The 22,252-nt window shown below is 33.4% G+C and overlaps 3 protein-coding genes across 10 annotated transcripts in view; 2 read left to right on the forward strand and 1 right to left on the reverse strand.

The window, feature by feature from the left end:
- Positions 1 to 891: 891 nt before the first annotated feature.
- LOC125056109 (inter-alpha-trypsin inhibitor heavy chain H4-like) lies at positions 892 to 15,430 on the forward strand. Of its 3 annotated transcripts, XM_047659049.1 has the most exons (22): positions 892 to 1,042; positions 2,692 to 2,825; positions 3,800 to 4,017; positions 4,309 to 4,419; positions 4,708 to 4,961; positions 5,187 to 5,290; positions 5,362 to 5,493; positions 5,700 to 5,900; positions 6,276 to 6,435; positions 6,612 to 6,788; positions 7,130 to 7,264; positions 7,624 to 7,790; positions 8,667 to 8,813; positions 9,047 to 9,226; positions 10,403 to 10,490; positions 10,606 to 10,647; positions 12,539 to 12,655; positions 13,074 to 13,160; positions 13,390 to 13,452; positions 13,791 to 13,969; positions 14,840 to 14,988; positions 15,223 to 15,430. In XM_047659049.1, exons 2-22 carry the CDS (start codon positions 2,709 to 2,711, stop codon positions 15,266 to 15,268), a joined length of 2,874 nt encoding a protein of 957 aa, XP_047515005.1. In that variant the 5' UTR covers positions 892 to 1,042; positions 2,692 to 2,708; the 3' UTR covers positions 15,269 to 15,430. The 3 variants fall into 3 exon arrangements, with proteins under 3 accessions (XP_047515005.1, XP_047515007.1, XP_047515008.1); XM_047659051.1 differs by lacking the exon at positions 12,539 to 12,655; XM_047659052.1 differs by lacking the exons at positions 12,539 to 12,655; positions 13,074 to 13,160.
- A 1,634-nt stretch (positions 15,431 to 17,064) lies between these two features.
- On the forward strand, positions 17,065 to 18,342 carry LOC125055883 (transmembrane protein 256 homolog). Its single transcript, XM_047658555.1, has 3 exons — positions 17,065 to 17,332; positions 17,496 to 17,771; positions 17,910 to 18,342. Exons 1-3 carry the CDS (start codon positions 17,261 to 17,263, stop codon positions 18,051 to 18,053), a joined length of 492 nt encoding a protein of 163 aa, XP_047514511.1. The 5' UTR covers positions 17,065 to 17,260; the 3' UTR covers positions 18,054 to 18,342.
- A 125-nt stretch (positions 18,343 to 18,467) lies between these two features.
- LOC125055882 (E3 ubiquitin-protein ligase TRIP12) overlaps positions 18,468 to 22,252 on the reverse strand; it is a 48,191-nt gene continuing 44,406 nt past the window's right edge. For all 6 annotated transcript variants that reach the window (XM_047658553.1, XM_047658551.1, XM_047658554.1 and 3 more), the window contains exons 37-39: positions 21,040 to 21,156; positions 20,180 to 20,359; positions 18,468 to 19,313 (exon numbers count right to left, since the gene is read on the reverse strand). In XM_047658553.1, coding sequence (XP_047514509.1) covers positions 19,117 to 19,313; positions 20,180 to 20,359; positions 21,040 to 21,156 — 494 coding nt within the window. In that variant the 3' untranslated portion in view covers positions 18,468 to 19,116. The remainder of the gene's footprint in view (positions 19,314 to 20,179; positions 20,360 to 21,039; positions 21,157 to 22,252) is intronic.

Consider the following 22,252-nt stretch of genomic DNA (forward strand, 5'->3'; position numbering starts at 1 on the left):
TAAAAGAAAATTCCTTTATTTTTGAGGTAAAAGAAATAAATCTGATGTTTCCATATTTTTAAACTATACAATAAACAAAGAGCATAATATCATCCATCCATTAAGGATTTCAACTTATATAATATATACATATTATAACTTTTCATGTCATACTTGAAATCGTCACCTTGGTACACAATTACTATTAGACCACGCAATTTAAATCAGTTTCTCGGGAGTTATCGCAAACTTAGACCTAACGTGCAAAAAATATAAAAATACTCAATGTGATCGTGTAACGAAGTCGTGGGCTACTAGAGGATATAGTTATAGCTCCGTCAATCGTAAAGTCCACGGTAGCAACTGAATATATCACAGAATTATTAAGATAAATTGTTGAATATTGTATGTCTACAATTTATTTACACATACGGACAATTTATACTCCTATTGGTGAACTTAATCTTTGGTTTTCCCCCATAATCAGCCTTAGAGAGATTTCTTAGAATTCATGAAAGGGCTGTACGTATAGTACGGACAACACACACCGAAAAATTTAAACGACTCTGGTCTTCGCCATCTTTTACATCTAGTGGTACAAAGGATTTTTTAGGTTCTACTTTATTATACTGATATACTTTGAAGTATTAATAGCAAAAAACATGCAAATATATTAATAAAAATAATGAACATTAAACAGTTTTGTCAAATTAATAAAACAATGTAAATAAAGTAAGACCGGTTAAATATATCAAGGTACGAAAGCGATTTGGACGCTTATGGTCAATACACACTTTGCAAAAGAGCTTTTTCAATAGATTTAAATAATTATTTTTCCTTAAGTAGCTTTACCAAAACGAAGTTGTGTATCTCAGCTAGTTAATACTGTAAATATAGTGCATATATAAGAAGACGTGATAGTTATAGTAACGAGTTTCGCGACTGCCGCCGAGCAGAGTACACACGTCCGTTATAAAACTAAAGCGTAGCTATAGACTACTCGTGTACCTAAGGAACATTTTACAATTGAAGCAATCATCCAGTTGAGCGTCAAAACAAATCGGTAAGCAAATTTCCACACGTTCTTTAAATTACTATTCTTCAAATTACTTGGCTAAAAAGTGTATTTCGTATTCATTCAAAGTAGTTTTGGGATACGGCTAATTAAATACAACAATTTCATGTTCTAAGGTAGGTGTTAAGTGGACAGAAGAATACGCAAATGACCAATTCTTGTAATTCTACGATGTACACAACAGGTTTTGTAATGTTGTTTTGTTTTGTTTCATTGAACTTGAAACTGGCTTGAGTTGGTGTTTTATGGCTTTCTAGTATTAATATGTACAGCTATTTCTGAATAATTAAGTATTTAGTAATAGTTTCGACACCAAAGTCGGCAGAAACCGTTATTTCACAGTTAGTTGACAATTAATATATTATAGCTTTATTCCTACTAAATCATATGGCTAAAACCAGGGTATATAATTAGCATTTAGCTTTTACTGAGATATCGGCTAGGTTAACATGAAAATTTGGTCTTTATCACGATAAAAATCTGCACTTTATTGAACAAATACTAATGTAATTGTTACTTATTAAATCCACCAAAGACATATGTCCCGTAAAAAGGATACGAACTGAGATCCCACTCATAAGTCGATGCTAAGTATCCCATACTCAATTAACAGGTTTTCTTAAAAAAAATGGCTGCTTGAGGATAAACATCTCGCGACTTGGAATTCCCCAGTCAAGGCGGGTCACGACTCACGATATCATATTTCAACAAACAATTATTGATTGCACACTAGCTTAATCTCAAAGTTCACGTTTTAAGAAATTCATAAATTTGATTTAAAAATTTAACTGACAAGTCTTATAAATACATATTTGCATACAATAAATAATATTTGTTGTTTTTTTTAGTGCAGGTTAACTGAGTTACTTAATCGATGTTGTTTGAAGGACCATTAACTCCTAATAAAGCATATGGGTGACGTATTTCTGCATCTGTTACATTGATATTTTTTCAAGGCTATTGGGCTTCGTTGTCTACCAACCGGGACTACTAATACTTCGCCGTGAATTTGGGCCGATTTACATTATCTTAGTGTTTAGGAGAGTGCTTTAGTACAACTTGAAAGGCAAGTTCTTTAGCGTAGCGTTTACTAAAGCAAGTAGCGTTTACATGTTTCAACTAAAGTACTATCCTAAAGCACTCTCCTAAACACTAAGATAATGTAAATCGGCCCTTAATTCCTGTACGCGTAAGCTTTAAACATTATGTGTCCGAAACAAAAATGATCCAACAATCATTATTTTCTAAATAAATTTATTTTTATTTATAGCTAATTAATTATAAAAAAAATAATTTTGAGAACATACAAAAATTGGTTTTTGAAAATTTTTATATAGTTATAAAAGGTCTAAGTGATCCCATTGGTAATCGTGTACAACCATTTTCGTTTTTACAATCGTTTGAAATATCTGAAATTTCGTTAGAATTTTTTTGAGGAACAAACTATTAGATGTCTGCCTTGCGATTCGCGACCGCCGCTGCGAAAACCGCTTTGTGAGTTCGAAAAGTGAGTTATAGAATCGCAAGGTTGGTATTTCAAAGTTTTTACGGACACACTAGGTCCGGCGGTAACTAGATCTTTAACAAATTATACAGTGCTTCATTACGAAGACATGACATAGGTATATCTTTTTCACAGCTCAAAATCTCCGCCATGGGGAGAATTAGATTGTTCCGCACAATTTTGTGCGTGAGCCTGGTTATAAGTTATGCATCGTCAGCAGCAGTAACAACCCAGGAAACGATTGTGGTCACCCGATCAGATATTGAGGTTTGTAATTTTTTTGTCCGAATTCAAATAACCTGAAAATTTAAGACGTATTTTTTATAAAGTGAATCTGTAAAGCAACGTTTAGATCCGTCAAATGTTTACTTACTCTTAATACGTTAAATTATAATTTTTATAATATTCGGATGACTGTAAAGTGATTTTATTAAAGAATATTAAATAAAATTTCTTTAACAGAGTGTTGTTCAATAAAAAGTGATAATGAGTATAACGGAATTATCTTTTATTAAGTGATATTTTATTTATAGACGCAGTCCTTAACCTCAGGTTAAAACACTTTGTATATCTTTTCTCTAAAGCTAAAATTCCCCATTTAATAACATATTCTTTCTGATCCCTTAAAATCGTGTACTGCGGCGACTGCTGCGACATCATTTTCAAATTTATGACCCCTGAGATGTGTGATTGGTGACCTTTCACCGCGGAAGTGTGGAGGAACATGAACTCCTAATGTTGCTGTAAAGTCTTCATTTCATTTACCAGCGTATTTAATTTGTCCATGAAAATATATATGATATATATATCTATCTATATATTGTAGCGCGAACTTAATCTTTATCGATTTTTATGAACACGTTCAGACACGACGCACACAAATGACTTCTATCTTTAATAAACAAAAGTGTTTATGGATTTTGTTATATTGTTATTTATAGTATCTGGGCTATGCCTGCCGGTATTTTTTTTATTTTTTTTCAAGAAGGATTAATCATATTATTACTACTTAAACAACACCCCTCGTATAAACAGTAATTCATTACATATTTTATCGATCTATGTGATTTCAACTACGATTCTCATCGTAGTCAGAAATTCTTAAACAACATTATCTTGCTAAGATTTCGCTTTTTGTCCTTTTCGCTTAATTTTTCCTTGCTTTGGAGTTTCTTTTCAATCGTAATTTATATATACATTACGTATTTACTAACTATTCGAATTATTTTATTAACACACAGGAAACCTCAACCCCTACTCCTAGTGCTAGTGCTGATGTGGTTACAGAAGAACCGAACATTCCGATAAAAATAACTGAGATGCGCGTGCACTCCGAAATTGCATTACGTTATGCGAGCACAGCTGTTGTTACCACTGTACGGAACCCAGCCAAGCGATCACAAGAAGCAGTATTCCGTATGCTTCTACCAGAGACTGCTTTCATTAGCGGATTTATCATGTATGTAGTATATTATATGCCATCACGAAGCGTCGCTTACCGAAAGCTTAATGATTCTTTCGTTATACGTATTTGTTATTTCGATAATGTAATTTATTGACAGCTCAAGCTCATAGATTTTTTATATGGTAAAGTTTGCTACACGAATACTTTTCTCATGATTCATTCTTTCGTTTGCCGAATGATATAGGTACATCCTATACGTAGGTGCTGCGAATTAAATACGCTAGTGATTCAAATAATTTGTAAATATGGATTTAAAATGTAATGGAATTTAATGTATTTTTTTAGGACATTAGATGGAAAGTCTTACAAAGCCTATGTCAAAGAGAAGGAAGAGGCAAAAAATATTTACAACCAAGCTGTTTCCCAGGGTATTAGCGCAGCTCACGTGTCTGCAAAGTAAGATTTAATGATATAACTATAATAACTTTATTCTCATCACAACGAAAATCACAAAAGCAGTTCAAATAAAAATAGGCGATATAGGTAGTTGGGCGAACTTAATGCTAAGAACAGTAGATGGTATTGTCCATAGTATTTTTATTCGAACGTCTTTTGAGGTAAATGTTAATTAATGTTGGTCTTATACTTTTTAATGGGTCTCACGAGTAATAAATATTAAAGACAAGCAGATTATTACCTAAGAAAACAAAGCTTTTACCGATTTTTTCAAAATTTAAATTTAAGGGCTCGCGATTCCAATCACTTCACTGTCGCCGTAAACGTTGAGCCAAATAGCACCGCAGTGTTCAATCTAACTTATGAAGAACTGCTCGTACGACGAAATGGAGTTTACAACCACGCTATCAACCTTCACCCTGGAGCCCTGGTACCAAAACTAAAGGTCACTGTACATATTAAAGAAAGTGAGAAAATAACAACATTAAGAGTACCTGAAGTTAAAACCGGTAACGAGGTTGATGCAACAGACGCAGATGCGCGTGAGTACACAATACTTATTAAATAAATAGTACAAATTGTGAATGTGGAGTAGTTAAACACGTGCCTACTGTGACATAATTTATTTACAAACCACAAGCTTGTATTTCAACTAATAATATAGAGCTTTACTTTGCCTGTTATAACTATATTTATAAATCGTATGTTGGAAAATTTGTTTTTGTTTTACTTTAGAGTGCATCTATGACAGTTTTTCCTTTTTTTAGAAAACCCTATTGCCGCTATTGATAGAGGGCATGATGATAGAGAAGCAACAATTACTTTCAAACCAGATCTAGTGGAACAGAGAAGACTTATTGATATCTATACCGTGAGTTTCCTCTTTAATCTTCCAAGAAGATTATCAATACACAATTAAACATCGTATTATTTGTATTACAGACAAAATCTAAAGAATCTGCATCTCATAGACCTTATTACTTACGCTCGGCTGATGAAGAAAAACAAGAAGGAACAATTGGACAGTTCGTTGTACAATATGATGTGGACCGGACAAATACAAAGGACATATTAGTAAGAAAACATCCTTATACAACCTGACGTGTCGATCGCGTGATTGGTAAATCAGTTAAAGTTTATTTGCTCGTATGTGTACGATGCGTAAACTTTCTCCCTTGTTTAATACTCAAGAAGTTTGCCGGTGTCTGTAAAAAACTTTTAAAGATACTTTCTTTGTTGGATTTTTCACCTTTATCGTGTTAACTATAAGTTCTTTTCAGGTAAACGACGGGTACTTCGTTCATTTCTTAGTGCCGGGCTCACTTCCTCCACTAAAGAAACATGCTGTTTTTGTATTGGATACATCAGGATCTATGATGGGCCGTAAAATTGAACAGCTGCGTGAAGCCATGCAAACTATCCTCAGTAAACTGAATCCAGGCGACTACTTCAGTATCATCGAATTTAACTCTGACGTCACGGTATGGGTTATGGTCTAAAGTTTGACCGAGAAAAATCTAAATTAATACGCGTCAATTTAATCAATTTGCATTAACGCGCGCGTTTGCGGGAAATTCCATATACCCGATGAATCGTGTCTTTTTTCTGAATAAAGCTAGCTCATTTTTTTAGCCGACTTGTCGGTATTGAACATTTGCACCTTTTGAAACTTTGGCATTTGAAATATTACTTGGACTACGTGTATATATTGCAAAGTCTTTTGATAACTATAAAACTAAAGTTGTTTGTCGTTTCTCTCTCAATTATATATCAAAAGACTGCGATATAATATTGTGCTTCCTAATATTCTCCGAAACTGATACAAAATTGAAACGAAATTTATCTTCTGAAAATAGGTTCATAACCTCAATGAAGCGGATAAGCCTGAATCAGATAAACGTCGTACTTGGAGCTACACCAGACGTGAGAATACAGTGCTGATTCCTCCATCACTTGTGACTCCTGAAAATATTAACAAAGCTAAAGTTATTATATCCAGGATGCAGGCATACGGAGGTAATATAATGAAGTTTATTACCATGTATAAAAAATAAGAGGAGGTCTTCGAGGTCCTGAACTCGGATCCCGAGTCATATATGTATAAACATTAAACATATATTATTTACATGTATAGATACAATCGACAATATTGAATGTTGCAAATACTAAGAAAAAAAATGGTTAACTTTTAGGTACCGACATACACAGCGCGTTGAGCGTAGCTATAGATCTTATCCGCAAGGGAGTTGACTGGAAAGTTAAACCAATTGCAAAGGAAAACGAAACTGTAACAGAACAATCGACACCACTGACCACCCCGGCAGCAGAAGAAGGCCGCGCCTTGTCGGGAGACATTGATATCAAAAACGGTAAGTCATCCTATATTCATACTCAAAAATCGATTACCACACGGCTTTGATGTACACCGATGAGTGAATAATATTTTTATTCAAGCTGAGGTAGCGAGAAGGTAGTGAGGTAGTAAGTAAGTAGCATAAATTTAAATAAAATTTGATGTCAGAATGTTTAAAGTACATGAAACCAGCATGACAAATAGAAAATCTTCCAAAAGCCGTGGGTAGAATGTCCCATGATAAAAGAACCTACTTTTCGTTTCTTCTTACGTGAAGAGCGAAATCTAGTTGTTTGTATATTGGTTTACAATTTACATACATATATAATTAAATAATATTGTCTTCTAAATTCTCAGAGCTGGAACCAATTATAATATTTTTGACCGATGGAGACCCCACCGAAGGAGAGACCAACACAGGGCGCATTCTAAGCCACATCTCTGAAAAGAATTACGGCGAGAGAAAGGCTACAATTTTCGCCCTTGCTTTTGGTATGTAATTTATTTAAATAAATATGAAAATACTTAGCACATTGAATTAAAAGTAGGCGTTAGTATAAAGTTCGCTTTCACTTAGAGCTAGAGAATATAGAAAATTATAATTGAGATTTAGATGAAGATTAGTTTCTTTTTTTTTCAATGTAGAAGTTGGAAGTCGCTGAAATCTGTAATTACTATTAATGTTTAAGTTTTAGCTAGAGATAGTCCCGTATTCTTTATAAATCCTTAATTAATTTTAGCTTCCACATTTATTTCCAACACACAAATATAAAGTATTTAGTAGTATTTAGCTTAATTTTTTTGCGAAATTTAAAGTAATATATTTAATGTGTTGTGTTTCATTTACTAAGGTGAGGATGCTGACCGTACTTTCCTGCGTAAGCTGTCACTGCGCAATGAAGGCTTTATGCGTCATATCTACGAAGCTGCTGATGCTGCGTTGCAATTACGCGAGTTTTACCAACAAGTTTCATCGCCGCTGCTCTCCAATGTGCATTTTACTTACCCCAAGGATCAGGTCAGCAAGTTTCTTTTTATGTATAAGGACCAATACACTTTAAAATTGAAATGTATGTTATCATTAGGTACACCTTTTCTATACCAGTGTATAAGGTAACTTAAAGGTACCTTTGATATAGAATTTTCGTTTAATGACAAACTAAAACGTGGTTTGCCATTTGTTTGAAAAAAAAATCTGTTAATTAAGTTGATTATTTATTTAAGTAAAATAACGAAATGTACCTATACTAACGTTATACTAACGTTAAGTTAACTCATCAAAGTCATGGAACTCAAGCAACGTTTCGTAGTTTATAATTTTAATTTCTTTATTAAGGAAATAATTTTAGGCACACACAAATTTTAAATGTAAATACCAATATATTTCGGCAACGTTTAGGTACATAGCTACTATTTATTATTCTATGGATGAATTCGACATGGCTCGATGACATACTTTCTAATATTGACTATATTAATGCCACTTGTGTGAGTTATTTGTAAGACTTGTTTTCGAAATCTTACACTGTATTTGTTTATTAATTTTGTAGTAATTAAAATCGCTTGTTGAACTTGGTATTCCCTTCAATGAATAATTTATTATCACTGGAAATAAAATTTAGAAGTTACGGGCGGCATTATTGCTAATCGATATATTTCCGGCTACTCTTAAGCTAAAGGTTAAACGACACAGTTTCAAGCCGGGTGGGTTTGAACCCCAGCTTTTCATCAGTGAATTTTTATTCTAAATTATTATGTATTTTGCCTTGCTTAAAATACCAATACAGAAATCGGAATCTTTAAGGGTAGGCCCCTTTGAATTGTTATTATTAAGTATAGAAGTTGCTATATGTGTAATGTGGCGTTCGCTTACATTTGACTCTTTTTTAAATAGGTCAAAGAAGGTTCGGTAACTCGCAGCAAGTTCCGCGCTGTGTATGAAGGTTCTGAGTTGGTTGTTGCCGGAAGAGTTGAAGACAATGCGCAAGAGATCGAGCCACAAGTGACAGGCTTCTATAATGTCGACGATGGCCACGGCAAGGTAAATACAAAAAATCTACATAATATTTTCTCTAAATTAACATACCTGTATTTAAATGTATATATAATCGGCGGGTCTCATTATGCGTTGGGGTAACAAAACGTCTAGTATGAGTCGTACTAAAATAGCATTATAATCACAGCAAACAAAAATTTTATCCGTATTAAAACATACTGTATCTATATATATCATATATATATATATATATCATATCTTAATTGTAATTATTTCAGAAAAAGTACATAATTTCACCGAAAATCCCAGTGAGTAGAACTAAAAATGAGTACATGCCTCTGGAGAGGCTGTGGGCGTATCTCACCATCAAACAATTGCTAGACGAAAAGGACGCCGTTGATGGAGATGACAAATCGGAAAAAGGCCCAGAAATGCGTGCGCTACGAATAGCTTTACAGGTACAGTAAAAGCAATTTGCGGTTACTTATTTATTTCGTACTCCTACATGTTATTGAAATTATATATAACAAATATATATACAGTAGAACCTCGTTAAGTCGAACCTCGATAAGTCAAAAACCTCCAAATCTCGAAAAAATGTTTTGCTCCCTTCCCTTAAAACACCAAAACCTCCATTACTTGAAATCTTGACCCTCTGTTAATCGAAATAATCACCGAGTCCCTCCAAGCCATTTTGGTACATATTTTCACTCTATAACTCGAAAAATTAAATTTGACCTCTGTATCTCGAACATAGGAACGTTTTATTTTACAACCTTTACAACTTGATCATTTGGAATTTATTATCTCTATTGTTCGAACATAAATAAGTTACCGACTTTAAGAACTTGCCGACACTGTGAGTACACTATTGTTTCTTAGAAAACATTTTAGGAGTATACAATAATAAATTTATGACTCATGGAAACACGTGTTTGCTTGCTTTGTGTCAGGTGGTCAATTTTGATTCCCTTTGAAATTTAGCTAAGCCAGTCATTTGTTTTCGACTTAAATACTGTCAGAAGTAGTTTGGTTCTACTGCAATACACATCAATTAGTACAACAGTTAACATGAGTGCTGTGAAACGTAAACTAAAAACTTTGAGTCTTGCTGAAAAATTAGAAGTGCTCGAAGCTGTGAAGAGCTGTCAAAAAAAGAAAGATGTTGCTGAACAATTTGGCCTGCCAATGAGTACTCTTTCAACAATAATAAAAAATGAATCAGACATCATGAGAAAAATACAAAACGGTCAAAGTTTGTCAAAATTTATAAGAATAAACCTCAAACTCTTTATGTCGAATCAAAATCCGCCTAAGTCGAAATCCTCCATAAGTTGAAAACTCTATAACTCGAATTTTTTGGCGTCTCCCTTGATTTTCGACTTATAGAGGTTCTACTGTATATACATAACACTAAAAATATAGCCAACATTGTTATACAGGGCAGAAACAATTTCAAATTTAATTTTAACGATTGGTTCCCCCTCAAAACTGGTATGTTAATATGTATTTATATTTACTTTCGTATACCGTAGCTTAATAAACGTATACATCAAACACCTTCACTTTTAATTGGATTAAATAATACACTTATTATTATACTTCACACAATTAATACAACTGACCTATTTCAGTACGAATTTGTGACACCTCTAACGTCTCTCGTCGTGGTTAAGCCAAATGCAACAAATGCTGTTAATACTGAGTCAGTTGATTCCCAACGTAAGTTGATTCCTTTTGAAAATTCAATTTTATATTCAAGATAATAAAACTTTTAGTCTTAAATAATATTTTTTAAACAAATAATATTTAATGAAAGAAAATGAATACATTTCAGGTCCAGAATACGCTGCTTATGGATCACCATTAAGTACAATACGTAAGTATATAACATACTATTGTATTTCCGTATTTGACTCATAATTCTCCAACACGAAATCATTAGTTATCTATAAATTTATTCTAAACTTAATTTGAATGAAAATTTGTCGACAAGAACTGTCATATGCTTTACTTAATTTATATGAAAATTCATACAAATTAAGTTTTCGACTTTCTAAATGCACAACTCTTAAGGCATCTTGACTTAACCCCCAGCTTTTATGCAGTTTATATCGAGGACCTTAGAGCCTGACTAGGTACTAAGAGACCATGATTTCTATAATATAATTGCGTTTAGTTGGAGGAGAATTGATATTGTGTTTGTAAAAATACCTTCGGAAATGAAGCATTATTATTTAAAGCATTGTCTGTCATACGAGTAAAACTGCGTTATTTTAAATCGTTACGCAGCGGCGCCCTTAACAAAAGCTTCAATGAGAAATACAGTAGAACCTCTATAAGTCGAACATCAAGGGAGACGCCAAAAAATTCGAGTTATAGAGTTTTCAACTTATGGAGGATTTCGACTTAGGCGGATTTTGATTCGACATAAAGAGTTTGAGGTTTATTCTTATAAATTGAACACCTGACACAAAGCAATCAAACACGTGTTTCCATGAGTCATAAATTTATTATTGTATACTCCTAAAATTTTTTCTAAGAAACAATAGTGTACTCACATTGTCGGCAAGTTCTTAAAGTCGGTAACTTATTTTTGTTCGAACAATAGAGATAATAAATTCCAAATGATCAAGTTGTAAAGGTTGTAAAATAAAACGTTCCTATGTTCGAGATACAGAGGTCAAATTTAATTTTTCGAGTTATAGAGTGAAAATATGTACCAAAATGGCTTGGAGGGACTCGGTGATTATTTCGATTAACAGAGGGTCAAGATTTCAAGTAATGGAGGTTTTGGTGTTTTAAGGGAAGGGAACAAAACATTTTTTCGAGATTTGGAGGTTTTTGACTTATCGAGGTTCGACTTAACGAGGTTCTACTATCTTTAAATGTTTTGCAAAAATTCTCATTGAAGCTCTGTAAATATTTTTTTAAGACTAGCGCCTTCCACCTAACAAACTTTGCTTTCTAATATAATCATAGACGAGTATTGATAAATATAGTGTCCAATAACACTCCCTATATTCTTGACATTCACATGGTGGTGGAGTCATTCATCAGCAATCTTTTCAAAGACAGTTGCGTCGTTCTCGATGTTAGTAGTAGTTTAGTCTTCAGATGTAGGTACTCCTATGTCTACTATATTATTGATTTCAGTCCGTATTCGAGTAGGCGTTCCTCGATTCGGTCAGATTCATTAGTCAGATTTGCCATCAGGGTCATAACAGCTAAATCGACGAGAATAAAGCACCTATTTTAATGTCGTCGCTTTCGATAGATCCCCGTTATGATACCAATAGACACTTCGGCCTCCCGAGCGTTCTAGCTTTTGTTAGATTAGTTATTTGTTAGATAGCCTATTAAGTCTAATCAGAAGCGGAACCTTTTGTTCGCCAGTAGTTGGAGTGGTTGCCCAAGGTAAATATAAATAAAGCTACATTGCTACGTATATATTCACCCAATTACAGATTGGCTTTTATTTCTCGGAGGGAAAGATTGTGGATAAAATTGAGTATAATGACCACTGTCCAGCATGCGCCAAGCGTTAAAAATTCCTTTTAAAGTTTATACGAAAATCTTCCTTACGTTTTCTATACAATAAATATATTTGCTATTCGAGCCGAGTTCAGTGTTTTTTAATACTGCTTTCAATTGACTAGAGTTTCTAATTTAAAACTAAAATTAATATTTTTAAACATTTTAACTAAAAGGAATTGTCATAGCAAAGTCTCTCCCTCATAAGGGTTACTATAAATTTCCCAATTTTACAGGTAATAAGGCCACACATCACACAGGTTACAAATTACACTCTCTTGCGGCTTCCTTGCCACGCAGACCACCTGTTGCCTTAAACTACCATTCTATACAATCACACAACAACGTAATAGGTAATATCTTGCGATTTGGCTTTGCACACGTATTGTCATTCAGAATTTCTCCAACGTTAGGGGAATGACATATTTTGGTCTATTCATTTTTCCTTACCCATTCTCAGTTAATATGTCCCCATATCTCATTGCTCGGTGCGTTTGCAGCCCAGTGCATTCATTCATGCCGCTTATTTTTTTTACAAATTTCAACGCTTTATTGGGGATAATCTTTTTACCTCATCCCACATCACAATCTCGCTGATCGCATGCGAGCTAGCATACGTTTGACCTCGAAAAATACTATGTAATTTATCTTTTCACAGGTATTTTTTCATTGACATTGTAAAATTTTACCCTTAATTCATAAATATTATAGTACTTTAACCACTACCGCACAGGTCGTTTGTACATTGCGTAACAGCCTATCATATTTTAGCCTTGTCTGGATACATGCCCAGCGCCATGTTATCAAACGTGCATTACTTTGCTTCACCTGCTCTGCCAGCTTCGCCGATGTTTATGAGTAAGTTTAACTTAATAAACACTTTTTACACCCCTCTCTATATATTCTCCTCTCCCCTCTGGTTATAGTTGTGTGTTTATCGTAAATCTTATTTTTCAAATCCTTATTAAAAAGTCTTATCTTAAAAATCCGTCTAAGCTTCTTGCGAGCTAACCTCTGACCTAGTTTTTTTTTGTTTTTCATCTCAAAATTTTCTTCAATGTAAAATAAAAGTAACCTCATGTATTAGGTCCGCACGCCGATTTTGGATCTTATCACGCTGAAGAAGAAGAATATGATGGAGATATTTCCGGTATGTATCCTAACTATCCTATCGTATAGGCTTGAGGTACCAAGTAGCACTTGTACAATAATAATCTGTGATTATAGACTCTATTGCAATCAAACAGAAGTAAGACAATTATGTATTTATAATAGTATATAACTGTCACTTGTTTCTGTCCTAAGTTTTTGTAAGAAATAAATAAAGATTATTATTATAATTATTATAATGCTTTAGACACAATTTTAATTTACATTATATAATAGCTATGCTTACTTTAAAGTTTTTAACAAATATTTAATTATAATTCGAGCTCACAGATTTAATAAGTAATGTTATAAAATAATGTGTACTTGATGGCTTTACAGACATTCGTATCTCTTCATCATTGGAGCCGCAATTAGCTTCAACAACTCCCTCCGTCGTACAGCAATCCACAGTAGCGCAACTTTCATGGGTCGCCACTTTGTGTGAGGCTTATACTAAATCATACAATTTTACCGTCAATGGTACTGAAATTAGCCTCAAACTGCCTGCGGAATCTGAGGTTTGTATAATTAATAAAATTTTATTATTAATCGTCAACTCTTCAACTCTCTTTCTTTATTTTGTCTTGGTGAGATTCTAGTCCGGGAGGTCGTTGCATTTTAGCTAGTGTTTTTTTCGATTGCCATAATTTTCATAGATCTCGGCTGACTAACAAGTGAGTCAAGCGTCAGCTGGCACACCCGCGGTGGTTGTAGATTTGGAAGGTTGCGAAAGTGGTGAAAAAAATTTTTTTTTAGAAATACTTAACATCCTTGTTAGCTGAAAAAAATGCAGCAGCTGACGCACGCTCCTCTGCACGATGCAGCTGATTATTTTTTTACAGCTCAGTATGATGTTAACAATATATGAAAAAAGTTTCAGCTGGCGTCCTATTATTTTCTTTTACGAGTTTTGTACACCCACCGCTACTAGGGCAGCTGACGGTCGGTTCGCTTATAATTCAAATAAGATCAACTATCGATATTAATATCAATCGGCTTACTATGACTTTTGTATTTGCAACGGACTATTTCGATTAAGGTACTGTTTTTTTTTTACCGAAAATATAAGCAGAAGTTGGTCTTACTAGTAATATGCTATAACCGCTGTAGATATTTTCACCACTTCTTTCAAATCATTCAAATTCAAATTCAAAAATCATTTAATCATATAGGTTTTATAACACATTGTACACTTATAACTTGTCAGTAAAGAAATACATATTAATGCTTCTAATTTTACATTTAGTGCCAGTTCTCAAATCTAGGGCGTAGAACGGAAGAGAAGAACTGGCAATAAACTCTCCGCCACTCTTTTTAATCGCCATGTTTTTTTTTTGTTTTTTTTTGTCCTTTGTCCTTCATAAATTAATAAAAACTAATATATGTAGCCAGTGCCAAGAACTACCGGAGGTGATGCTAGTTGTGAGAAGGCCGTAGGTGGGGAGGCAGGATTGTGCGTGTATTTGACGCGATGCCGTTCAGCCAAGAATGTCACCATGGAGCAATATGAAGAGTTTTATTGTGTTGTTGGAAATGGGTACGTACTTAGAAATTATCATGACGTTTATACTGGTTCCAGGAATCGAGCTCTAGACAGAAATATACTTATTACTTACTTATATTCTTACTTACTTATTTATTTGGGAGTTAAGTTCGGTCCAATAACATTTATTATAACGACTAAAGTCTTCACTTAGGGGAAATATAAGGTATATACTTGAAATTTCAATAAACTTATTATATTTTGTCAAATATTTTATTTTATTTTCAGGTATGCTGGAATATGCTGTGTGAAAGAAGATGTCGATAAGACATAAGAAATGTGAATGGATACAATATACTAATGAGATTAGTTTTAGACAAAAATAAATGAAAAAGTGCTATTATAAGTAAGCACGTTGGTAATCTCAAGAACGCTGTAAAAAATGGCAACGTAGTTTTACGTTTTATATTGAGATAATACATATTTATACACTAAATAAGGTTTTTTATTGTGTCTTATTAATTAAGTACATATTATGCTAATAAATAAAAATGTTTGTACCACATGGTACATAGGAGAGGGTAAAAAGTATGTGTATAGTAAACTATATATAGCGCGCCACGTACGCCATATGGTTACAAAGCAAACGAATGAAAAACGTATGCAATAGAAAAGGCGTGAGATAAAAAAATGTTTTTCGTGTTTTATTTTACGCACCCCGTTATCTTGTGGGCTCCTAGCGCCGTTGTCGATATTTGTATCAATAAAAATTAAACTTTAACACTAATAACAAAAATAATTAAATAAATTCTTAAGTTTAGGCTGATGTGTTTTTAACATTGTTAAATTGTAGATACATATGTGGTAGTTGCATTAATATGGACTTGTTATGTAAAACAAACACATTAAAATAATTTTTATTATAAGTATCTGGTTTTCATGTCTGAAATTTTCTGCACTAGTGATATTTTTACAATAGGCTACTAAACTTTCATTCGGTTATGGTTCATATATCGCTTTTGTCTTTATAATTTGATAATGGGGCTTAGTCAACGTATAGTAGTCAACTTAACGTATAGTGTATGTAGAAAGTCGAAAACAAAAATTTGTATGAAAATGACGTACCGCTATTTTGGTAGCCAGTAGTCCAGTTAACGTGTAGAAAAAACATCATTTATTCGCCATGTTTTTGCGAGATCTCAAAAGCTGCCAACATAGTGTATGTAGAAAACTATTCGGTTGCCATACGGCTAGACCCCTAGGCAACAGATTTTTTTAAAATAAAGAACAGGGGGCAAACGGGCAGGAGACCCACATGATATTAAGTGATACCGCGGACCGCCGCCCATGGACACTCTCAATGCCAGAGGGCTCGCGAGCGCGTTGCCAGCCTTTTAATAATTGGTACTCTCTATTCTTGAAGGACCCTAAGTCGAATTGGTTCGGAAATACTTCAGTGGGCAGCTGGTTCCACATGGAAATTCGTATTCTGCCTCGACGTCCGATGATGAAAATCAGTTGCAGGTTTTACGCACAGTACTCCATGTGGGGCCGAATTTGCGCTTTACACAGTTGCAAGCGGTGGCCCGAAGTCAACTACCGTCTTGCCTTAATGAGAACACCAAGCTTTTTCCTCCAAATGATCACGAAACTGAACGTAGTTCGATATGCCAACGCTAAGTAAAAAGTGTGTCTTCGAAAAGAGGAGAAGCGACAAAGGATGTTTTTTTAGCGGAAAACGCGCAAAATTTGATCAATAAGTTTATGATCACCAAGCGAAAAAGCACCTTAGTGTTAATATGTTTTGTCATTCTTCAATATACATACGTTATACCATATAACGTTTCGGCCAAATAGGCTAGGTGTCCTACTTTTACTTTTTACACGGTTCCTATCTAAAGTATATTTTAATGGTGAGATACAGAAACGAGAATTAGCGTGAACTTATATAACAAAAACCAAGATATTTTTGAAGTACATTTATATAATAATCATAGGGAGTCAGACTAATTTTAGAGTGTTACCCTAAATTATCGAATATAGAATCAATTTTATTATATAGTTATACAAAAGACATCACAGATACGCAGAATAGTAAATATTTGTCATTGTCAATTCTGTAATCTGACAAAATCAGTAATGTCAAATGTGTGAGTAGACTTATGGTAACCGTAACTGATTAAATTGATTTTTTTATATTGTTAATCCCAATCAATAAGAATTTTCTGACTTTCTTTATAAGGGGAAAACTTATTGTTCCATTGTTTACACATCAAAACAACCTTGATTTAGAGTCTCAGCGTTCATTGCGTAAAAGTTCAAAGGTATGGTGAATCTGGTCGATACACTTATGATAAATACGGTGACGGAGGGAGCTATGAATATTTTACGAAATATTGTAAGTTTTTGTAATTTACAGCATGACATAGCAAATTCTGTTATCAGTAGTTTTTGAATAGCCATTTTTGATATTGATGTTTTATGATATTCATATGTGTTGTGTATTTTTATGTATACCAGTGTTTTATTTGGATAATAATATATAATTATTTTATTTTTAGGGAGTATTTAAAAGTAAATCTATAGAATCACCACCAGCCGCCATAATCATTAAAATGCCACTTTGGGAATTAGCACAACAGGCTGGACCCTTTGTAAGGATAGCAGGCTTAAGTGGAGCTGCAGCTGTTGTTCTAGGTGCAATGGGGGCTCATCGCACTTTCTCAGAAACTGAGACTAAGGAAGACTTAAAGAAGATATTTGAAACTGCCAACAGATTTCACTTTCTGCACACTTTAGCCTTAATGACAGTCCCCTTGTGTAGGAGACCTTACATTGTGAGTTTAAAGTATAAGTAATGCAACAAAGTGTTAATAAATAAATATAACTTTATTGAAAGATGCAAAATTTGCTTATTGTAAACATTTCTTTATTCACCTAATATAAAGAAAAGTAATTGTTTAAACTTATTTCAGGCTGGTTCTTTCTTCATAACTGGCATGGGTCTCTTTTGTGGCACATGTTACTATCACGCATTTACAGGAGAGCGTGCACTTAGGAGACTCACACCTATCGGAGGTTCCTGTCTAATTCTTGGCTGGCTGGCTATGGTATTGTAAATTAGCTATTTTCTAAAACTTTCAATTTGTGGTAGATGTTCATTCCTCATTATTGGGTATAGGGCTTAGAAAATATACCTTCAATGCTTTAATTGTAATAACATATATTTAATGTGTTAGTAGTTTAGTTGTTAAATGTAGAGTAAGTTTTAAGTATTGTTATAATAAAATTTGTTTTTCACATCACATTTCTTGAAGGTGAAGAAGATAGAAATTATGTTTATCAGTTTGATATTGTATCCTTATATTACTTTAATGTAAATAGTTTCATTAAAAGTTTATCAATACATATCTTGTTTTAATTAATGTCTTCAAATATTTCCAACAGGTTGAGTGTGAATATTGGATAGATGCCATTTTAGTGTCTACAACAATATTACCTTTATAACCAAGGACAAAAAAGAAATCACAAAATAGTATTGTTTACATGGTTTTATTGAAATTGTTACATATTAAATTTTGCACTTTTTTTATTCCTTTATGATACTTAAATATTAATCAAAACACACCATTTGGTTGTAAATGCTATAGTAACGCATAGAAGTTCATAAAGAGACTATTGATGGTCCATTAAAATTAGCTTATGTTATCATAAACAATGGTGGCAATATGAGCTCAGCTACTTACAGTTGCACACAATTCTGAAGCCATAATCCACGTCACACTTAATACAGTATATGGAGAATCATTAGTTTCTAAGGGCTGATTTTTTACATGTCATTTTACTACAGAATAAATTTGAAAGTTAGATAACGTGACAAACAGTATTCTTGAGTTTTTAGACAATTAAAAAATCTACTCCAAATAATGATAATATAAGACTATCAAATTAAATTAACGCAAAATATAAGTATTAACATATCTCTGAAATCTACATAAATCTAACAAACAATAGAACACAGAACCTTTAGTGTCTGTCGCACTGAATTAAATCACTCTCAATTGCACATAAACAGCAGTCCGATGCTGCAAAACGATTTATATAGTAATTATTAATATCACTAACCGCATTTAACATTTACACGATGGTGGTATGAAGCATATACATACAATAAACGACAATTTAGGAGAGATGGAAGGAATGCTGTCCTTCTGAGGCGGCGAGTCGCAGTTTGGCACGCATTACCTCAGCACTGCTGTAGTCGGGCAGTTTGAGATAGTTGACGCACGTCATCACTGACGGCAAGTATTCGTCCGGGTCTAAAGACGACTCCAACGACTTACGGACTACCGTCAACGGCGGGTTTAGAGATTTGAAGCCTGGAAGAGAAATATGTCTTAATAACGAACATAAGCCAGGCTTTTATAAATCTCTATTGCATGTCGTAACTGGGTATATGTTTGTACCTGTATCGAATCGTTTGCATTAGAAAAAAATATTTCAGATAAAATGTTTCAAAATAGAAGCTTTAAATTAAGGATGCATCGATACGCGTTTTTGCTGATAAGATACCGATGCCGATACTCTTAGAGAAATATCGTCGATACCGATACCAACGCTTATTGAATTAAAATTAAATTAAGGTAAAATATATCAAGTTTGGTTAGTGTTTTTAATTTTTATTAAAAAATATTATGTGACAAAATTGTGTTTGGTTATTAAAATTAAGAATTAAGAGTAATAAATTTATTAAAATAAAATAAATAGTAACTGTTAATAATTAAAATTAACATTGATAAAATTTTTGTTATTCTGTATTTTATTTTATTTGGTATCGAAAGAATACTACTCTCGATAGCAGCTAAAAGCCAACTAAAGTATCTAGCGAAATAGAATACGCGGGGAAAAAGCGGGTGAGAGAGACAACAAACTGAACAAAACGCGGGCATAGATAGTCCGTGGCTTGTTTGCAACGAACTAGATCAAACATGATACGCGTTTACATTACTTTTTTAAAGCGCGTTATTTGAAAAGTAGCGTTGTATCGGCAATTATAATATCGCCGATGCCGATATATCGGTATCGGATGCATTCCTACTTTAAATCATATAATATATTTTTAGAAGGTTGTTTGTGAAATTATTATTATAGTAAATATTGAGAATTTGTACAGTTATATGGGAGGCAGCACAAATAAATAAGTTATTCAAGTTCACTGTGAAGTAAATAGATTTATAGTATTTACCACCAGTGGGTAGACGAGGGCTTCCAGTAACAAATTGCAAGAACAGCCGTTGCTCCTCCCGATTGTATGAGGCCAGTATATCTATGAGCATACGTATAGCACGCGACTCTGCGTTGAATCCGTGGTCTGGTCGAATACACTCCGCAAGCATACGGGGCTCCCAACGCTGCTCTCTGCCGCCTGAGAATAAATTTTATATTAGCTTCACCTGTATGTATGTATGTAACCGACTCCTTCGGACTCGATTTTGACCCACTTTTAACGGACAGATTTAATTCAAACTTTGCGCGCCTGTCAAAGATCGATGACAATGCAATAATCCGAAAAAAAAATGAAAAAAATGTAACTAAAAAATAAATAAAAGTTAAAAAACCTAAAAAACACGCTTTTAAAGCACATCAAACTAAAAAGTGAAAAATAATTCCTAATTTAGGCTGAAAATGGCAATGAACAAAAAATACTGGTATTATTGTGAAAAAGCGTGGGGCGCTCTGTGCCATATTTTTCGTCTATCGAGCAACCCATTATTATTTATTTCAAAAACCCTTATCGTATAAGGAAATTGCTGTCGAAAACTACAGAATTAAAGAACACGTTTTTAATACCTGTTTTTCAGGTTACAAAGCGCCACCAGAAATGCCTATAATATTATTTTATAGAACTGGTTTTTTTTTAAACATTAGACTTGAATAAATATAAGTTATATTGAAACAAATAAAATGTTACGTCTTCTTATGCGGGAGTTTTAAACTTATATCTTGTATAGTTCAGATGATGATATCGAAATGAAATCTTGTATATGGAAGTCAATGGATAATAATAATATAACCTGTCGAAATAATGTAAATCATTGATAATACCTGATGGACTACCACAGAAGACTTGTTCCAATTCTTCTGGATAGAATATTTTGAGATTGGCCAACGGGAATACTGATTCAAAACCTTCTTTAAATGCGTCCATCTGTTTTGTTACACCTGGAGAAAAATAAACATTATTTACTTTGATACCATAAATACTTTGGCTAGTTTGAGTCGTTATTCGTTATTAAATAGTCTAAGATAATCAGATATATCACATGGTTCTCATGCACGCAGTTTATTAAACATTCACTGCTGAAGCATTTTTTTATATGTCACCGTAAAATTGTAAAAACCGTTAGATTGTAATCTATCTCGCGAGATTGTAAACTGTCGAAAGATTGTGAACCTCAACGAACTGCTTACAAATTAACGTATTATTATTCGGTAGTTATATGAAATTGTTGGGAAGTAAAATTAATCTGTAATTGACCAAAGAAGTTTGAATGATAACTAAGTTAGTGTAGTACAATCTACCGAATAATAATACGTTAAATTGTAAGCAGTACGCTGAGGTTCACAATCTTTCGACAGTTTATAATCTCGCGAGATAGATTACAATCTAACGGTGTTTACAATTTTACGTTAACATATACATTTAGTTACCATTTATTATTTCCTGTTATTATACGTTGCGTAATTTAGTGTAACATAGCTTATTTAGGTGTAGGAATTATTGTATGAAAATGGACGTTTTTGAACTAATTAAGTTTTTTATTAATCTCGGCACAAATTTAGTCAATGGGAAATTTCCGGAAAATCGACACAACCAGGCAATTAACTGTGGGTGTCCAAATATGTATATACAGTCCACTACTCTTACTTAGTTAAAATAAAAGTGTCATACGATTCGCACGTGTTATTATTGCAGTTTATTTAATTTCAAGACCCTCAATCAATTAGTGATCAATTCTCAACTATAACTCCTTAACATATGGTCCAAAATCGAACCGGATAACATCGCTATTGTTCAATAGTTGGCGAACAGTGAGAACAATAGATGCTCACATTCCTAAGCGATAAGGAATAGTTGGAAGGATTTTTGTGTGATCAGTGTTTCATTACAGTGTTATAATAACATTATAAAAGTGAAATTAACCTATAAAAACGAAATAAATTACGTTATATACACACCATACTGTGAAGTACTATTACGTTGGGCTGTGTTCAGTTTTTTCAGTGGGTCTGAGTAATCGGATAATTACGAATTACG

Source organism: Pieris napi, chromosome 14 (genome assembly GCF_905475465.1).
Source record: "Pieris napi chromosome 14, ilPieNapi1.2, whole genome shotgun sequence".
Taxonomy (NCBI): domain Eukaryota; kingdom Metazoa; phylum Arthropoda; class Insecta; order Lepidoptera; family Pieridae; genus Pieris; species Pieris napi.

Coding starts and splice junctions, on each gene's coding strand:
- LOC125056109 (XM_047659049.1), top strand. CDS start 2,709: ATGGGGAGAATTAGATTGTTCCGCACAATTTTGTGCGTGAGCCTGGTT. Junction 5,494..5,699: donor CAAATACAAAGGACATATTA/GTAAGAAAACAT, acceptor AGTTCTTTTCAG/GTAAACGACGGGTACTTCGT. Junction 13,970..14,839: donor AACTGCCTGCGGAATCTGAG/GTTTGTATAATT, acceptor TAATATATGTAG/CCAGTGCCAAGAACTACCGG.
- LOC125055883 (XM_047658555.1), top strand. CDS start 17,261: ATGGTGAATCTGGTCGATACACTTATGATAAATACGGTGACGGAGGGA. Junction 17,333..17,495: donor TGAATATTTTACGAAATATT/GTAAGTTTTTGT, acceptor TTTTATTTTTAG/GGAGTATTTAAAAGTAAATC. Junction 17,772..17,909: donor TGTGTAGGAGACCTTACATT/GTGAGTTTAAAG, acceptor AACTTATTTCAG/GCTGGTTCTTTCTTCATAAC.